Raw genomic sequence first — 19,605 nt, 5'->3', positions numbered from 1 at the left:
TGGTGCCCTTTTCCCCCCTACTCCAAAGAACCCCAACGTGAGGGGTTGGCTAGCTTGGCTGGATTTTTTGTTCCGACGTAGCATTCAGTGTCGGCGACTGAGAAGAGGGTCGGTAATGGGACACAGGTATGCGTGTTAGGAGGTTGTGTGTATCCAAAGATAAGTTGGCGGGGGCGGGTTGATCGTTTTCTAGGGTGACAGCGACCGAAAAGTGTAGTGCGCTCGCGGAAATTGACTGCAATCGATTCTCCTTACACGCTCTCTTCTCTCTCTCGAAGCAATCGGGGTTGCCGGTGCAAGAGTCGGTCGGTGGGCGAGGTCTTGGTCGGGGCAGGTTGCAAGTCGCAAGAGCGGTGACGAAACGTCCCTTTCAACCAGCGCGCGTGCTGCTACTGCGCGCGCGTGTCGATGAGCTGCGAAAGTCGGGGGTCGCACCGGTGGCAGTCCCACGTCGGTGATTCGTAGGCCAGGCTGGCGAGCGCTTGAACGAATTAGGGAATGGGGATTGGGGAATAGGTGGCAGCTAGCTTATACGAGAATCGAATCGCAAGACGAGGATGCAAAGCTGAAGGGCGAAAAGTTCGCCTCTTCCAAGCGGAGGGGGAAGGATGGAGTTGTGAGTAAAGGAAGTCGAGGAGACATGCCTCCGTGGTGGACGGCAAGGTAGGTAGGTGTTTGCAGTACCTCGTCAGTCTTGCCAAAGGGTCGATGGATAAGAGGCGAGATTGGACATTGCGAATGAGAGGTGGGTTGATGCGTTGTTGAATTAGCGCTCATGCATAGGGTAATACTCTATTACCAACTTCCACTCTTTATTTCACTTCCCTAATTTTCTCCTTTGGCCATTACTCACGAGGCCCCCCGAGTGGTCAGTCAGTACATCTCAGGGAAATTTTCGTGCAATTGTATGTATTATCGTCCCACTTAGAGGCACGGGTCAGGGAGTCAGGGATTCGGCAACACAAACAAAACCATTGATATTAATCGTGAACCCCGCGGCAATCTGGGAATAATTCTAGACTCGAACAAACCGCGGGCAAGTGCCGGGGGCCCTGCTTCGAACGGTGACATGATATGTCTGGAAATCACGTGTGGTGAGACCAACTCAGGGTCACTGCTTGGCACGGCCCGGTCGCTGCCACCTGTCAGTTTTGGGGAGAGTACGGAGGTACCTACCGGTTGAACATCTTGGGCGGTGTTAAATCTCGAATGGTGATCTCTCTTTTCGTGTCAACACTACTTGAGTGCATCACGTGTGCCTCACACGAGAGCAATGGTTTCAACAACAAGAGCAACTGTTTCAACAACAAGAGGCTTCAACTCTGCCATCTATTCAGCAATTCTCGCCCCCAACACAGCGTAGCGCCAAGGGCCGACCGAGCTACACCGATATCCGTTTCCGTACACGGTCCACGATCCACCACAGAGACACGTCAACCATGCACGGAGCACCGACCACCTCCACCTCAAGCCGCGACATCGTCCTTCCGCTGCTGAGGAAGTCGGGAAGGATTCGTCAGAAACAAAACCGCAGTCTTCTCGAAGCAGCCAACCACCGGAGTCAACTCCTGCTGGCTTTGGGCGGGGGAAAAGCCAAGGAAACCTCGGAGAGGCAAACTGCTTGCTCCCCCAAGAAACATCGGAGGCGAACAAAACACGTACACCCGCAACAAAAGCGCACCGCCAGCGTGTCCTGCATTGCATGAGCATGAACCTTGGGATGGTATTCCCATTGAACTCGCCCATTGAAGTCACCTCAGCTCCTTGCCCCTGCCGTCCGTCCCATCTCACCTAATGTTACCTCCGCGTACTAGTAGGTAGATATGGGCTGCTGAAAGAATCTGGCATCCCCCTCTCCCCCTCACCGTACCCTCCATTACAGATTCGCGACTGTCTGTTTTTGCCATTGCTTGGTCAGCCCGGTTCCCATCAACTTTCGATAGAAAATATTGCTCAAGGTTGTCGTATGGCGTATATAGCACTTCGATATGATTGTGTTTGTTCGTTGAGAGAGCGAGAAATTTGTGATCGTGGTGGTCGGCGCCACATGCTGTGCAACCTAGATATCCTCCCACATATCCTCCTGCCTTACCCTTACCGCGACGCGACCAGATTGAGATCGGGCGGCGTTGATTTGGTATCAGTCATCCCAGTACGGAGAGCGTGAGACACTATTCGTCCTATTCGGCGTAACTTATCTCTTTTCATTGTTTCTTCTATTTTTTTTTGGTCGTTATTCTCTACCGGCGTGTCCCCGTCACCATCAACCGCTCGTCGGGCATACATCGTAAAAGCCCCTTCTGGTAACCGTTCTGAATGGCTGTTCGTGTTCGTTCGGTATGCAATCGGCCGATGCTCATATCCAGGGCCTCGAAACCCCCTTCACCACCACCCTCATGCCGCGGGCTCTGATCTAACACAGTCGAGGGAATTCCAAGAGAAAAGAGAAAAGGAAATGCCGTTGGAACATGGTTGAAGAAAACCCAAGAAAAAGAAAACACCTCCTAGATGCATGCCATTTCCTTTATCGCGTTTACTGTTGGCCCTCTGCATTGTGTCAACGTTACAAAAACCGAACCCGTCTTCCGAACACCAAGGCAGTGTGTGAATGTACTGAAAACACGTCCCATCTGGTTCTGCGTGGTATCATAGCCTCCTCGCCCCTGTTTGTCCTCGCTTGCGTTGACGTCTATTGCCCGTTGAATTGTTCTTCCATCTGCTCCATCTGTTGCGCTGACGCGTCCACGTTGTGATAGTCGAGGATCTCAGAGTACCTGCGCGGGCCTGTTAGCTTGTGACCGTGTATCAAACCGGAACTCTGCAGACATACATCATGATCTTCCACGTGTCAACTGGTAGGTCAGCGTCGTTGAAGCTCCAGTCGAACTTCTCCTCCGCGACGGGCTCGTCAGTGGGGTCGTGGTAGGGGGAAAGGTAGTCGTGCGAGAGCGCCTCCGTGGCTGTTATTCTCTTCTTAGGATCGAAGACCAGCATCCTCTCCAAGAGGTCAATGGCAGAGGGATCAGCATTCTTAAATTTGTTCTTCAGCGGTTGCCTCTCGCGCTTGGGGAGCGACTTGACGAAGCGGAGGGTCTGTTGCAACATTAGCTGAGGATCCATCAAAACACGCCATCTCCACTCACGTTTTCACTCGCAATGGTGTTGATGACATCATCGGGAGGAGTGCCAAGCAGTTCGGTGATGATGGAGAACTGGTTGACATGGTCCTTTCCAGGGAAGAGAGGCTTGCCCTCCAGCATCTCAGCGAAGATGCATCCCGCACTCCAAATATCGACCTCGACGTCGTATTTTTGCCATGTGAGCATGATTTCGGGGGCGCGGTAGTATCTTGTTGAGACGTAGCCGGTCATCTGGGGATCCTGGATACGGGCCAGGCCGAAGTCGCAAATCTTCAAATCGCAGTTCTCGTTGACCAGAATGTTGCTGGGCTTAAGGTCGCGGTGAACGACACCGGCCGAATGGACATACTTCAGACCGCGCTGTGATTCTGTCAGCACGTGTGCCGGGGTCATGAACTGCGAGGGGGTCGAGAGCGTACCATAATCTGATAGAGGAAGTACTGGATGAATTGCTTCTCCAGAGGCCTCGAGGTCAGCAGCCTGTGCAGATCGGTGCCGAGAAGCTCTGTGACGAAATAGATGTCCTCCAGAGGAGAAATGAAGATGTCGCTAAGGGAAATAACCTGGATGATATCAGCGATGGATGCTCACGCGTCAGTGCCGTCGGCGGCCAAGACGTACGTTCTCGTGCCTGAGGTGCTTCAGCAGCTTAAGCTCTCTGTATGTGCGCTTGGCTAGCACGGGCGTGCTGAAGGGCTTCATGATCTTCTTGACGGCAACATTTTGGTTGGTGAGCTGGTCACGGGCGGAGCTGGCCGCGGGAATGCATGTCAGCAGGAGGACGTGAGGATCGCAGCGGCAATGGCAGCGACGAAGACGGCTCGCAAACTAACCAAACGAGACCGAAGGCGCCCATGCCCACGGGTTGCAAGTCCGAGTACCTCGAGGTGATCTCAAAGGTGGTACCGAAAATCTGTGCTCTGATGAATTCGGCCATTTTGTGCGATGGTCGATCTTCGCGATCGTGGGTGAGTCTGGTTGTTGGGAAGCTGACCGAGCGAACGAACGAGAAGGAGGAGGATTCGCCGGTGGGTGAAAGAAGGGCGTAGAAAGGATTAAAGAGTTGTGAGGGGTGGTGGAGTAACGAGTACAGGCCCGGGCGGGTGTCGGGAGATCGACGATGAGATTATGCTCCTTCTGCGCTTGTTGCAATGATGAGGGAATAAATGGGCAAAAATGAACAAGTCGATAGTCGAGGAGAGCGGTTTTCGATGGAGAGATGCTGCGTTTAAAGCGCGATGTGCAGCTTGTCCGTCTGGCAAGAAGGATGGGGAGGATGGTAGGCGGAGGAGTTGGCTGGGTTTGAGAGAGGAACCAGTGACGGCGGGGAGGAGCGAGCGAGCGAGCTTCAAGGAATTGTTTCGCAGGAGGGGCGGCTGCAGGGCGGGGCGTCCACGTCCAGTGTAAGGTAGGTGAGAGGTGAGGTAAGGAAGGTTGAGTGTCCAGCCCGAAAGAGGTTCTGGTTTCTGGTTTCTGGTTCTGGTTCTGGTTCTGCCCTGGGTTGAGGACCGGAGCGAAGACAGCGGGGTAACGAAGGTCGGAGGTGGCAGCAGCAGCAACACAAGCTAAAGTGCACGTACGGATACGTCTGGTTCTGGCTCTTGTCTGTGGCTCTGGCGTTTTTTTTTCTGCTGGGATCTGGAGCAACCTAGGCACTGTGGCGACGGGATTAGCGAGACTTCTTGCAAGGAATCGAGCAGCAGCTTGGTTAATGGCAGCGGGTAGCAGCAAGGGTGCGACTAGAGGCTGCGAAACAGAATTAAGCAGGCCAAAAATCTGGTTTTTCTTCTTCTATGTTTTGTCCGTCTCTGACGTTTTACCCTTTCCGTTGTCTACCTATGTATGTCTTCTGTTTGCCTGTGGCGGCCAGCTGGGAAAACCATTTTTTATGCAGACAAAACGTAGAGCACACCAGACAACGATACCACGGCGGTTTTTTGGGGTTTTTTTTTTGGTGGTGTTTTGGGGGAATTGGGCAGTGTGATTGATACTGAACATGGGCAGTTTTGGTAGAGAAGCTTACCTGCACAATGACCTGGTCAGGTTATTATCCTCTGAGTCTTCTTCTTTGAAACTGCTCGAATCAAAGGCCTCTTCTCTTCTCTTGTGTATGCCGCAACTGTCCGTCGGGTTCAAGTCCGGGCGGTAGACGCTCAAACCAAAAGGTGGCCGTGGCCGTGGGAGTGGCGGTTGCACGTGGAGAATGCAGGTAGCAATCGGCACGGATGTCGATCAGTCGTCGTCGTCGTCGTCGTCGTCTTGCTCTCTTGTTCGCCGCCGCGGTGAAGGGACACAGAGGGAAATGCAGTTGAGAGGTGGATCTGCAACAGCTCGTCGACAGGGTGAAATGTCGTCCTGATATCCGCCCTTGGATGTTCCTTCGAGGGTAGTTCTCGTGTCGTCCCTTCTTCTAGACACAAGATTACGTGTTGGCCGTAGAGATGATGAGTTGGATTCGTTTTTGAGTGAGGATGAGAGAGTGAAAGGTCGAGCAAGAGCAGAACGGGACTGAGCTCACTCATATGGGTGTGGAGGGGAAAAGTACATTTAAATTGTTCCAGAAAGGCCTGGCCTAGGAAGGTATCACAACTTAGCGGAGCGCATGGAGGGGTGGGGGGAATTGAAGTGGAGGGGAAATGGTGAAGGAAGGCAGGAGGGGGGTGTGAAGCGAGGAAACCTGGACACGAAAAAGACAGGAGCTCCAACCTACGGCACAAGAAAACGCTGAAGCATACGGTGCCTACCTCAGGTACCTAAGGTAAGCACCTACATATATCTGCCCCGCTCTCACTGGCCCTCGAACTGAGAAAGTAGAGACTTGACGATATGCTCAGTATAGAAAAGAACAGGGCGGGGAGGGGCGTGTCGAGAGAGGAGCTGGAACGGTGACTTGTTCCGTAGCAAGGTACCTTGCCTTACCTGATAATACGACAGTAAGGCAAGGAAGGTCAGCTCTGGCTGGACGGAATGAAGCTTAATGGGAACGGTTTCTACCCCCAGCATGAGGTGGGCGAAAGTAACTCGGAGCAACACACAAGAATTACTGATAATGTCCAATGAGGAGGGAGTCCAATACCAGGTCAGAGGGGAGAGGAGGAAAACGTCCGAGGAATTGGATCGAGAAACCGACTCGCGGGAGAAGCAAACATCAGGCCGTTTTCGACTGTCTAAAGTTGTTTCTCTTCCTCCATCTAAGGTATGTCGATCCCACGAGCCTGAGCCTGAGCCTGAGCCTGAGCCTGAGCCTGAGCCTGAGCCTCGGCCTCTTGTTGAATACCCTCTGCTTGGGCTGGGAAAGTGAGAAACATGAGATGGAAGAAGGAAATGATTGACCAGTCGTCGCTAACGCGACAGCCATCCAACGCCGCAGAGGCATGTTAAGCAGACATGTCACTGAACCGCTGCTTGGAATGGTTTGAGCATCAGCGGCACTACTACGGTAATACCCAATTCCCCTCCAGCCCGCCATGGGAGCGCCCCCGAAAAGGGTGGGAATTTGCAACAATGCCATCTTCGTCTTGTTCGTTCTCTTCCTGCGCAGGTGTCTACGGGTTCAGATGAGTGGCTGGCAAAACTACCTTTGCATCGTATTTGAATCTTCTGGATAGCGTCCTTCGAGACATGTTGGCCCCCTTCCACGCATCCCACCCAGCCATAGCCCCTTACCAGAAAGGTCAAATGTCCACCATGAAATCTCAAAAATGCCATGTTTTGCTCGACGCACTTTCACCCTCCGCTTATTCTCTCCAATGCCTACCCAGCCAATCCAAACCAGCCCCCCGTCAATATCGATGTCGATGTCGATGCCGATGCCGATGCCACCACCACCACCGCCGCCGCCAGCCCCGAGCCCAGACGGTGAACGGCTCGCAGTTCACGGTTCTGCTTTTACGGTAAGATCAAATCGCATATGCACACCCTCCTGAGGCCGCTCCAGGGTTATCCCCTTGCAATTTCACCGGCCGATCAACGTCTCTTTTCCAGCATCAAGCCTCAACACCACACCCTTCTTTTTTCTGTTAAACCTTTGGCAAGTCATTGTTGACTTTTCTCTACGTCCTAAACAGACGTCCGAGTGCAATTCCCACAGACGATCACTGTTTTACACGTGTATTTGACACGGCAACACCGTTCCTGTGCGATAGCGCCGCATAACCAACACCACATGCCGTGCCCGCGCCGGTTTCTTGGTCAAGATCGCTAGTCGCTCACCGCTGGTGGATGCCACGCATATCCAAGTCGCATCCAATCCGCCGTGTAAGGGGCACCGGACTCATTCCCGGCCGTCCAACCACGAAACCCCAACGACAGCGGGGTTTTGGAGGGTTTGTGCGCTTTACACTACGAATACAGCCTTCTGGTTCTGCTGCCGCCTGAGAGGGAGAGGGGGAGAGAGAGAGAGACAAGCTCCCAAAAACCCCACCTGGATAAATGACGTCATGCCGCGATTCCATCGAGATGGCTGGCGTGGGATGCGCTGCGCGCTACGGGATTTCTGCGCTGTCGTCGCCTGCCCGCCCCAGAATTAAAGAAAGGAAAAAAAAAAAAAAAAAAAAGGTAGAAGGGCACCTAGCTGAGGAAGGAGGGGAGGGGGGGGGCGTGTGTCCTCCTCCCGCCCCTGCCCCGTCCTAGCTCTGGCGTTTTCTAGCGTTTCCCTTTTCCCCTTAGCGTTCCGAGCCAGTAACCAACTAGCGGCTCACCGTCTAAACGTCAGAAACCTCAGAAGCACTATCTCCAAGCAGGTATCTTTTCAACAGCCCACATAGCAGAAGAGGACCTCGCACACAATAACCATCCTCGATCCATATTCCAAGCTCTCTCTCTCTCCTCTCTAACCGAACATCGAGATGGCAGCGAGGATCGAGAAAAACCGAAGACGGCGCCCCTTCCAGCCGGTCCAAGGATGTGTCCCATACCCAAACTCGGCATCTTACTGGCTCTTTCACCGTAAACCCTCTCCTCTCTCTGACAGATTTTCCTTTCCCACGCTTCATCGGCGCTCCAGGCTCACAGCTCCAGAGAAATCCCGTCACGAGTCCCCGTGGATCTCGTCGAGAACCCCCCCAACAGAACAGCCGCATGTTCTAGCCCGGCCTAATTGTGCCAGTCCAGCGCATTACCTGCTCTAGCTAGACATATCTCCGCAAACCCGCAACCTCACCTCAAGTCTCTCGATCAAGCGTCAGGCGGCCACCCGAACGAAATAGCCAAATCGCCTCCATGGTGCATGGGTTGGAGAGGGAAAAGGATCCCAAACTAATGAGCACTCCCCCAGCTGACCGAATTCTTTGGCTTTGGGTGGCCTCGGCCAAATCAATCGAGATTCGCTGGATCCCCTTTCAACAATGCCGTGTACATTTCCATGGCTCAAGCACCGTCCGTGACCGTGGCCCCAGTCAAGTTCACAAATCGTCGATTGCCACAGTCGATATTCACGACCCTCCTTGGCTCCGTTCCGGCCACTGGTGTTGCGCTCCGTTCCGCCAACCGTCTTCAGGACGATACCACATTACCTTATGCTGAGAGACACGGAGCAAGGCACCTTTCGGATGTACCAACGATCGGTCCGTACGTAATCCTTCGGCGTCTCCTCCGTCCGGCCAACCCGCCCGCCCGCCCTGCCTGCCGCCGCCGCGTACCCCCGGCCCACGCCCAACTCATCCCGCCCAGATCATCAACAAGTTTGCGTTCGACGCCCGTCATGATGGAGTTCCCATCGCGACATACTATGATACGCCCCCCATGTATGCCCTGGCAAAGTTTGCCAAGCTGGGAAAGGGGCCCGTCATCCAAGATCCAACCCGAGTGGCTCCCCTTATGGCTCGTGGCCCCAGGGTTCAACCTGTAAGTCATGCTCTTCTGGCGATACTATCCCGAGCTGCAGGATACACAGGAATAGCTCGCAGATGGCACCGTCCGTAACACCAACAAACTAAAACTTCCGTCCACCCAAAAAAGCACCGTCCGGGAAGGACCCTTCGAAGACCCTGAACTCTCTCGCCTTCTCCCGAGTCCCGCGTCCTGAAGATCAAATCTGCACCACACTACACTACCGTATCCCGCCGTGCTGGTAGTCGCCAACAAAGGCACACACGCCATTCTATCACGCCCCGCGCAAGAGTGATCACAATCCCACGGCCACGGCGCCAGGAAGCGCGATAAGGGCCCCAAAAATGCATAGCGTGAAGCCTCATCAAGACGCCGTCAACGCCTTGCCGCAGACCACGAGACTCCAGAAACATGTCTTTCCACATGAAGACGACGACGACGACGACGACGATGACAACGACAACCACGGTAACTGCCACCGTCTCCATCACCCTCACCGTCACCTCAACTGACTCTTCGACGCGTCCACATCCAAAATAACCTCACCGCACGAATCAGTGTATTACAAAGAACATGCAGTGTAGTGTACCGTACCCTTCGAATCCCACATAAAACAACCAGGGAAACTCCACCACGGCCTCCGTTCCGTTGCCGGCCGGAACACCAACCTTGTTCGCGTACTGCCTCGACCGACTGACTTTTCAACACCGTGTATTCCATCCCCATCTTCCTGCGTATCTTAAAATCTCCAAGGGTCCCTTTTCTTGCAGCGTGCCTGGCATTCCTTCCCTCTGATGTCATCCTGCATCTGACAGGGCTAGTTGCCTTGGTCCCTTGATTTTTTTCCCCCAACCCTTTCGTCGTCACTTCCCGCTCGACCAAGACCCTGCCTCTCTGCCTGCTCCTGGAGTATCCAGATTCCAAGAACCCAACGCCTCCCACCTCCGGACATTGTGCCCCGGCAGCCCAGCCCAGCCCAGCCCAGCCCGCCTGCATCTTGTGTATCGTGACAGCTTGGACGCATTGTGTGGCTCACTCAGTACGTGCCTCTGCAGTACACCACATACTCGACGCCGTATCCCGTCCCGCAGACGGAGTCTGGAACCTGCACGACGTGCGGCATCGATGGGAAAAAGCGAACAATACCGTCCGCAATCTGACTGACCGCCTCTCCCAAGACTCCAACGGGGCTTCAGGAGGCTCCCAAAAGACTCAAACTGCCATGGTACCCGCTACGCTGGCTGAATCTGCCCGTGTCATCCTGAAGTGGATTCCACGTCATCACGGACGACGTCTACTTTGCGGCATAATTACGTCATTGAAGCTAGATCTTGCCCCGCTGTTGCCGACCCCTGCTCAAGTATTGGCAACGTTCACGTTCGTCCGGCTCCAAACGAACCGTTTCGGCCTCAGCCCACTGAATCGTTTTGGAGGCGCGACTCAGGCTTTACACACCCGTCCTCTTGTTCAAGTTGCATCGGACACGATAGTCTCAGCGTTCGTAATTGGTCTTTGAATACTGAATAGCCTATACAAAGAAGATACTATCTAGCACTGATGTTTCTGCAGCGCCTTCCTAGGAATAAAGTGCAGTAGGTACTTTGGTCTGTCCACGCCATACCTTTATGACCCGGTCTGTCTCGTGTATCCCATGTCTTCGTCTATTCGTCAACCTTCAGAGGTTCAACGTTCCAGATTTCCTCTGCGTACTCGTTGATGCAACGATCACTGCTGAAGAATCCCATACGGGCCACGCTCGTGATGGACTTGGTAATCCACTCCTCCTGATTCTTGTATGCTTCGTCGACGAGATGGTGGGTCTCGATGTAGCTGTTGAAGTCGTCCGAGACGAGGTAGTAGTCTCCATGGTCACGAACAGCTGAGATCAGGGCGTGGAAGTCTGACGGCGAGCCGAAGGTGCCCTTTTCAATCTCGGAAAAGACCTTGGCGAGATTCTCGTCGATCGAATGCGATCCGTATGTATGGGTGTGGCGGAGATCCTCGACATCTTCGGCCAGGTTACCGAAGAGGAAGATGTTGTTCTCGCCAATCTCGCGCGTGATCTCGATCTAGTCTGGTTTCAGCATCGATCATCAACAGCTACCGTCGATTCGGGTTACTTACGTTGGCACCGTCGCAAGTGCCAATGATGAGGCCACCGTTGAGAACAAACTTCATGTTGCTGGTACCCGAAGCCCTAAACTATGTCAGTGAAGCTCAGTCCCGGATCTCGACGTCTACTCACTCGGTGCCGGCGGTCGAGATGTGCTCGCTGAGGTCCGAGGCTGGAATGATCATCTCGGCCTTGCTGACGTTGTAGTCCTCGAGGAAGATAACCTTGAGGAGATCACCAATGTCCTCGTCCTTGTTGACGACAGAGCCGACGTTGTTGACCAAGTGAATAATCTGCTTGGCCATCCAGTAACCAGGAGCAGCCTTGCCACCAAAGATGGAGACCCGCGGCGCCACCTTCTTACGGTCCTCGGGCGACATGGCCTTGAGAGTCAGGTATCGATGAATGACTCCAAAGATGTTCATCTGTTGACGCTTGTACTCGTGGATTCTCTTGACCTGGACGTCAAAGAGCGCGGCGGGATTGACGCTTACGCCCGTAGTGTTCTTAATATACTTGGCCAAGCGGACCTTGTTGGCGTACTTGATCTCGGCCCACTCCTTGCGGAACTCCTTGTCCTCGACGCTGAGCTCGAGCTTGTTCAACTGCGTGAGGTCCTTCAGGAACTCATGACCGCCAGTCTTGGAGGCGATGAGGTCAGACAGGCGAGGGTTGGCCTGGTGCAGCCAGCGTCTCGGAGTGATGCCATTTGTGACGTTGGTGAACTTGTCAGGGCCGTAGATGTTGACAAAGTCCTTGAAGATGGTGGTCTTGATCAGGTCCGAATGCAGCTCAGCCACGCCGTTGACCTTGTGAGAGCCGACGATGGCCAAGAAAGCCATGCGGACCATCTTCGGTTGCGATTCTTCAATGATCGAGACCCTGCCCAGGATATCACGGTCATTGGGGAACATCTTCTCAACACTCTGGAGGAAAAACAGATTGATGTCGTAGATAATCTGCAAATGTCTGGGAAGCAGGTGCTGAACCAGACCGACTGGCCACTTCTCCAATGCCTCGGGCAGGACGGTGTGGTTGGTGTAGCCAAAGGTGGCAGTGACCAGGTTCCAAGCCTCGTCCCAATCGAGCTTCTCCAGATCAACCAGGATGCGTTGGAGCTCGACAATGGCAAGTGTAGGGTGGGTATCGTTCAGCTGAATGGCGACCTGGTCGGGGAACTCCCTCCAGGGGCGTCGAGACTTCTTGAAGCGGCGAACGATGTCGTAGAGTGATGCGGCCACCCAGAAGTACTGCTGCTTCAGACGAAGCTCCTTTCCTCGTTCGAGGTTGTCATTGGGGTACAACACAGCACTGATGGTCTCAGCCCGCTGCTGGTCGGCCACAGAATTTTCGTAGTCACCGCTATTGAACTTCTGGAAGTCGAATTCGCCGCTAGCAGCCTTGCTAGACCAGAGGCGCAGGTTGTTTGTGGAGGGGGTTGCGTATCCCGGAATAGGTACGTCGTATGCCACGGCAGTAACGTTTTCACCGCCCTCCCAGCTGGCAATGGTCTTGCCGTTGGAGTCTGTCGACTTCTGAACGTGGCCATAGAATTGGATCTTGAAGGGTTAGCATGCGTCCGAAACCATGTTCAACCGGCGTGACTTACATCAACAGTCACATCGTGGCGCGGGAACTCCCAGGGGTTGAAGTCAAGCCAGTAGTCGGGAACCTCTACTTGGTAGCCGTCGATGATCTCCTGTTTGAAGATACCGTATCGGTACCTCAAACCGTAGCCCCAGGCTGGGAAGTTGAGGGAAGCGAGACTGTCGAGAAAGCAAGCAGCCAGTCGACCCAGACCACCGTTTCCGAGGGCAGCGTCGTGCTCCTGCTCAATGACATCCTCGATACGAAAGCCGAGATCGTCCAGTCCGGCTAAAATATTGTCAGGACGGTTCCTCGTAGAAAGCTTTATGTCTCACTCACCCTTGGCAACGTCCTTCAAGCCAACATTGAGTATGGCATTGTCGAGGGCTCGGCCCATGAGGAACTCGAGGGACAGGTAGTAGACACGCTTCCCATCGACGAGGGTCTGGCGTTGCTGAGTTTTGTTCCACTCCTTGACCAGACGGTCGCGGAAGGCCAAGCTGGCAGCAGAGTAGGCGGCCGTCTCGTCGCAATTGAACATGCTACGGGCGAGAGTGGTCTCGACATGGCGGACAACCTCCTTCTCGAACTCATCCTTGGTCTTGAAGGGGCCGGCCTGGGATCTGCTCCAGGCCTCGCGCTGAGGCTCGGGGATAGAGGCTATTCAGAGACGGTTAGCAGCCATGCCTAGGCAATTGACCTGCAGGGCCCTAGTGTTTGTGTGTCGGGGAGAATGAAGCTACTGGGTCTGTGGATGTGGCGTGATGGAGCTTCCGCTGATCAGTGCGGGGTAGGTATTTGGGGACTGAGCTCTGCCCCTCCGAGCTCCACGACAGCTGCCACAAGCTCTCCCGCAGCGCCGGAAGCTGGCGGGCACATGGCATTTTCCTCGCAATTCATGCAAACAAATGGAGAAGACATGTGCAAACTCACCCTCGACGCTCTTGATCTCGCTGGCACCAAAACCGGTGAAAGTTCGCTTGTGCTTGGGGCGGGAGATGCCAGCAGGGCCAACGGAGCCCTGAATGTCGACGATGGGAGCACTCGTGGACGGCCGGCGCTCTCGCATGGGAATGCGCTGCTCCTTGGTGTCCGACATTTTCGATATACGTCTGGTCGTCCCAATTGGAAGAATCTAGTGAGCAAACAGACTCAATTGGCTCGGCTTTGGCCTCGACTACTTCGGAAAACTATTGCCGTGCTGTTAGCTTCGGCGAAGTCTCCAGAGACGAGAACACGGAGAGAAATCGAAACACGACTCGGTGCTGGGCATGTAGAGGGGTGACAGGGAGTGAGACGAGGCGGAGGAAGAGGTCCAGACCGGGACTCGACTGACAGGCGGAGCAAACGGGACGTACGTCAGGATTAAGCCAGGATGTTGGTGGGGAGGAGAGCGGGGTGCTGGACGGTGCCTGAAGCTCAGTCCACTACTTGCGGCGGGATTCGGAGTCAGCGAAAGGCCCAATGGAGCGTCTCTTGGGTTAGGATAGTAGAAGGGGCGTGTTTCTGTGTCGAACGAGGTTGAATGAGAGTTTTAGCGATGATGGCGGCGATTGGACTGCTCTCGTCGTCGTCGAAGGTTGTAACGAATACAGCTAGCTCTGCTTGGAGAAGACGGGCCTCTGGACAACAGACGGGATAGAACTAAGTACGGAGGAGAAGACCTCAGACAGCGGAAGCGTTTTGAAGAGGAGGAAAAGAAGAGGGGAAGATGGAGAGGGGTAGAAGAGAAGGAGAAACCATCAGAATAGTGAGGGGTGGAAAGGGGGTCGGCAGGAGCTTAAGAAAGATTCGAGAGGTATCATTCAAGACCTGCCGGCCATACCTTACCGTAGACAGGTAGTAAGCCATGGCATGTTTGACTGGCGGTAAGAAGGTACAGGACGTGATGGGAAGGAAGTGGAAGTGCAAGGGGAGGCTACATGTTACCTTACTCGAGATGGGAAGGCATGGCATGTGGTATGGGCTACCTAAGAGCATAGCAGTGGCTTACAGTCAATCGCCCGAGATTGCGGTCTTGCACAAAAGACCTCCCGAGGCAAATGAAGATGAGGTAGGTAGGTACCTTAGTCTTAGTGTTGCACCTCCCAACGGAAGATACTAAACTTGCCTTCTCTTCCGTGTCCATGGCTCTTGCATGGATGCCATTGATTTACTAGGTGATCTGATCTGACAACCCGCACACCCAAAAAGACGCGATGGATCTGACCCCGTTTCTGTCTCCATCAAGGTCTTGTCAGGCCCAGTCTGGCCTAGGACAAGAACCGAGGAAAACAAAACGCCTGATATGACCTCACCATGCCCAATCGTGGAAGGGGGTAGACTACCTAGCATCCTGAATGTCTGTTTTGCCATCTGCATCCTTGTGCGTGAAACCACGCCGAGCAGATGCAGCACTAAAGTCCATGGCTTGCTGCTTGTTGCTTGCTGCGTCAACAACAATAATGCGGGGTGACTAGGACGGCAACGCTTAAAGGAGAGACAGCATTAATTAGCCGCAGCAGCTCATGCTTAAGCTAAGGCAGCAAATGCAATACGCTGCGCAATATAATATAGCTACCCTTATAATCTAGCTATTAATATTATCTCACTATACCTAATAAGTATATATTTAATATTTAATATTCTAAAAGAATAAAACTCTATCCTAATAAGCTTCTTAATATACTTAATAGTATATTTATAAATAGCTTTACTCTTAAAGTTAGAGGGGGTAAAACCTTAATAAGGGATATTAATCTATAAGAGACTATCCCTTCTATTAAGACTATATTATAACCTTTATTCTTTTATTCTCTATTCTATTCTTTTAAAATATTATCCTATATTTTTAGCCTTATAATAGCTTATATTAATATCCTCCTTAAGGTAATTATTACCTCTAACCCTCTTTAATCCCTTAATATTATTAAAAATAATATCCCCTTTTATTTAGACTATATTAATAAGACTCTATTTATATATTATATTAATAAGAATATTATAATAGATATTATCTTTTTAAAAGAATAAATAATTTAATAATAATATATAAGTTATATAACGCTATAATAATATTTAAACTTACTTATAGTTTAAGTAGTAGTTAGAATAAAGAATAAGCTATTATTAATCTTTAGTATATTATAATATAATAAGCTATATAATAATATAGGGATTAGCCTACTTAATATTTTAGTAATAATAGGATAGTATATAGAGGTATTAGTTAGGATCTAGATATATTAGATATAAGGTTAGTAGTTTTAGATATATTAAGTATAATTAGGCTTAAATCAATCCTTATTATTAAATAATAGCGCTAATATAGGAAAGGTAACATATAATTAAGCTAAGGCAGTATTAGGTAACACAGCATAGCATGTCTTGAAAGGCAACATACCGAGTTCGCTGCGGCTGCCAGTCCGGTCAAAATGAATGTCGTGAACCTGGCCTAACACAATGGCCTTATTCCACACAATCAGTCGAGACGCCGTGTCGCCCTTCCCACCCTGCCTACACAACTAATAACAAGACCAAGGTAACAAGTGTGCTTCACGCGGGATGGCCTGGTCGGAGCGGCACGGCTTGGAATGGTAACCCGGTGAATAAGGTCCTGGGGCTCTGGGGCTCTGGAGTTCTGGAGCTCGGGGGCCGGCACGCAGCATCCACCGCCCATCACCAAATTTAGTCAACACCCTGGCAATCGCAATGGTGGCCCGTAGGTATTGTAAGTCGACACGCGCATGCCTCGCTTTCTCAACTGGGTGAATCGATACCTTTCACCGATATTGTCCTGGAGACCAACCGAGCTTAATTCCAGCCATATGCACCACCTACACTCATAGACCTCCGCCATGCCTGCGGCCTGCCTCCCGGCAGCAACCCATTGGCAAGAATTCCACGCAGCGTTCTCAATACCCCGGTGACGACGTGGACCGCCCCGGACTTCTCGGTGGTGAATCACCAACCAAACCGCCGTCCTCGGGTTCCACAACGCTTCTCTCATCCGGACACAGCGCCAACGGCTGCACATCGCCTGGGGCACCCAAGGTACGGATACGGACGGATACCTTCCAAGGGTGAACACGCCAGCAAGCCAACCAGCTGGTGGAGTACATGGAAACGAACACTGGAGAACCGGGGTTGGGACGTTGAAGGCTGGCACGATACTCAGAGGTCCTGTCCTATCTGATCTGATGGACTCTGCGGGAGAGTAGGTACTTTACGATACGAGCTCTTCGTCTTCTTCCGATTGATTCTTCACACGGTTCGAGCACGTCATTGGCTCAGACTCCTCGTTCTAACCCAGCCTCTTCATCCCCGCATTTTCTGTCGTTCGGCAGCAAGTCTGAGGAAGCACGACATAATACCGGAACACAGTGCAATGCCCTGTAGTCCGTTCCGACATCACCTGATGCTTTTCTTGGTGACCCCAGACGTGATAATGTTCACCGTCTCATCCCACCGTCCCGCCGATTGCTCGACTTGGTCACCGGTTCCTCTCGAGATATCACTTGCATACATGATATCAAGACGTAGTAGGCGGCTGGCAGGGGAGAGGCTCTTGCACCCCTGTTGATGTGAATCATTCTTCAAGCGCCACAGCCAGAGTGAGATCCGAACCGAAAAACAAATGCGCCGCTTCCAGCAGAGCACAGCCTTGCGTGATTAAGACGATATAGTATACAAATAAGATTTGCGAAGCCTCAAGCCGACCTACCAAAGGCGAGGCGCCTCCCCACACTCACCATCTCCTGACCGGCAACTGTCAGTCAGTCCCCAGGCCAGCCTCATCTTCGTATTTCCAACGTGAGGTGCCTCCTAACCCCCGACCGCCTTCTCATGAGCGATGCCTCCAATGAATGTCACATGAGCCGCACAGCGTAGTACAGGCAAATGTCACACAACAATGACTTCTTGCTTCTCATGGCCTTACATCATGAAGCTGTCGCTCTCCCGCGGTCCCATACCAAGCTTCTGTCGAAATGATGGATGCTGTTGCTCTCCCGAGTCTCAAGCATCATACCAAACGAATGATTCCATCATCACTTCGTTTCCCAACTTGTTCTCCTGTACTCCAGATAACGGCTTGCTTTTTCGCACCTCCGTTGCATTGTACCGACCTTCCATCTCCCCACCCCCATTCTCTTGCTTGGGGCGGCGGCACACCAGTTGCGAATGCCCCAACGGAAAAACAGAAAAAAAAGCAGTTGGTTCTGTAATGCAAATGAACGAGGTTGCCGCTGCCGGATTAGGGCTCAAACCGTCGACCGCTCGTCCGACCGTGTCGTTTAGAAAGCGAGCGTGAAACCCATAATACGCCGTCCAAACGAGGTGCCGCCCACAACGCCCGGCAATGCTGTAATACGCTGACCCGCAACAGAGAAGATGAGTCTAAACATTAAGGAAAAAAAGGGCTGACCGCGCGGATCGATAGCGCCTCAAAGGATTCCCGAGTCTCGAAGCGCGTTGTTGAGGATCGTCTCCTTGACTGCCGCGAAGACAAGTCGGATGTTTGATGTATCGGTCGCTTGAGTCAGGCTGGCATCAAATTAGTCCCCGCTCGCCGAAACAATGACGCTGTACTTACTGGGGATAGAGGTTCAGATGTGCCCTGTTCACTTGATTGAAGCGCCAGAGCAGATACTTGGCCGCCTTGTTGACGTCGTTGCCGCCTGAGTAGTCAGGGAAATAGTTGCCCAACGGTGACCGCCCAAGCTTCTGCTTGAAAATGTCCACCTTGTTCAGGAACAAAATAATACTGGTTCGCATGAACCACCTCGAATTGACAACGGAGTCGAAGAGGAGCAGACTTTCCATCATTCGGTTCTGCGACGGTTAGCGCCATGGTGGGGCAGGGTAGTGATCCCAATTTCATCTTACTTGACTGCTCTCCTCGAGCAAAACTTGGTCGTACTCGCTCAACGCAACGCAAAAGATGATTGATGTGACATTCTCGAAGCAGTGAATCCACTTCTTTCTTTCACTTCGTTGACCACCAACATCGAACATACTGAAATCCAGGCGTTAGCTCCGCTTGCGATGCACCGATCCACGACTTACTGTATGCTAAGCTGGCCCATTTGAAATCTTGTCTCGTAAATACCGGTTGTCTTCGTTCTCGCTCGGAGGACGTCCATCTCGGTTGGTAGATAATCGTCTGAGACGATGCGCATGACCTCTTCGAAGAAACTGCTACTTGTCAGTCAAGATTATGTGAGTGCCATGGGTACACCCACTATTCTGCAGAATCCATCAGGTAGAACTCGGTTTGCCTCTCCATCAGCTGTTCCCTCGCCGGATCGCTCCATATTGACTGAATGGCGATGCCGATTTGAGGGTCAATGTGAGCTGTTGGCCCGGACTCGGCAGTGTATTCCATCAGAAAAGTGGCATAGGCCTTGTTTTCCTCGATGACGGGTTCGATGTCGAACTGTCGCATCGCCTGAATAACTGCTTTCGCGCATTCCACCAAGTTCTTGAAGACGGTCGGTCGGTAGTTGAAGAGCTCATCATCGGAGTAGCCCTTCAGGTGGATAATCTTCATCTGTTTGACGATGGTCGACTTTCCACTCTCACCGGAGCCTGTTCAGTTGTCAGCACCAACGCGCCGCAGGACGACAAGCGAGACTGCGGCCATGACCTACCGAGGAGGAGAATCTTGCATTCTCGCCGTAACCTCTTGGAGTCTTCCTCCAATTGCCTGTCGATGGCCTGACTCTTCTTCTTCTGCTCCACCTCCTCATTATTGGAACTCATACAGGCACCCATGTTGGCAACGTGGTGAGGCTTGAGGTAAGCCAGTGACCGAGATGGCAATCGGGTGCGTATGTATCGTATCGGTACGCGAGCGCAGACTCGAAACGCCCGATAGGTCAAGTCGTGTATGATGGCCAAAGCAGCGCAATTTAGATGCCCATAGTAATACCAGAAAGTAGAGACAGGCGTATGATT

General features: G+C 52.5%; 3 protein-coding genes across 3 annotated transcripts; all 3 read right to left on the bottom strand.

The window, feature by feature from the left end:
* Positions 1-2,689: 2,689 nt before the first annotated feature.
* Positions 2,690-4,077, bottom strand: CkaCkLH20_01090 (mitogen-activated protein kinase sty1; the record flags this gene model as incomplete). The annotated part of the gene is made up of 6 exons (XM_038883810.1): positions 2,690-2,774; positions 2,831-3,093; positions 3,144-3,500; positions 3,560-3,703; positions 3,762-3,891; positions 3,974-4,077. 6 exons carry the CDS (start codon positions 4,075-4,077, stop codon positions 2,690-2,692), a joined length of 1,083 nt encoding a protein of 360 aa, XP_038751405.1.
* Positions 4,078-10,630: 6,553 nt separating this feature from the next.
* Positions 10,631-13,768, bottom strand: CkaCkLH20_01089 (glycogen phosphorylase; the record flags this gene model as incomplete). Its single annotated transcript, XM_038883809.1, has 6 exons — positions 10,631-11,038; positions 11,094-11,166; positions 11,215-12,641; positions 12,692-12,957; positions 13,009-13,329; positions 13,603-13,768. 6 exons carry the CDS (start codon positions 13,766-13,768, stop codon positions 10,631-10,633), a joined length of 2,661 nt encoding a protein of 886 aa, XP_038751404.1.
* A 4,324-nt stretch (positions 13,769-18,092) lies between these two features.
* On the bottom strand, positions 18,093-19,422 carry CkaCkLH20_01088 (guanine nucleotide-binding protein alpha-3 subunit; the record flags this gene model as incomplete). The annotated part of the gene is made up of 6 exons (XM_038883808.1): positions 18,093-18,192; positions 18,242-18,480; positions 18,535-18,664; positions 18,715-18,843; positions 18,891-19,236; positions 19,299-19,422. 6 exons carry the CDS (start codon positions 19,420-19,422, stop codon positions 18,093-18,095), a joined length of 1,068 nt encoding a protein of 355 aa, XP_038751403.1.
* Between the last annotated feature and the right edge of the window lie 183 nt (positions 19,423-19,605).

The sequence above is a fragment of the Colletotrichum karsti genome, assembly GCF_011947395.1.
Source record: "Colletotrichum karsti strain CkLH20 chromosome Unknown Scaffold2, whole genome shotgun sequence".
Lineage (NCBI taxonomy): Eukaryota > Fungi > Ascomycota > Sordariomycetes > Glomerellales > Glomerellaceae > Colletotrichum > Colletotrichum karsti.
The sequence above is the reverse complement of the archived record's forward strand: the minus strand, read 5'-3'. Positions and strand labels throughout refer to the sequence as shown.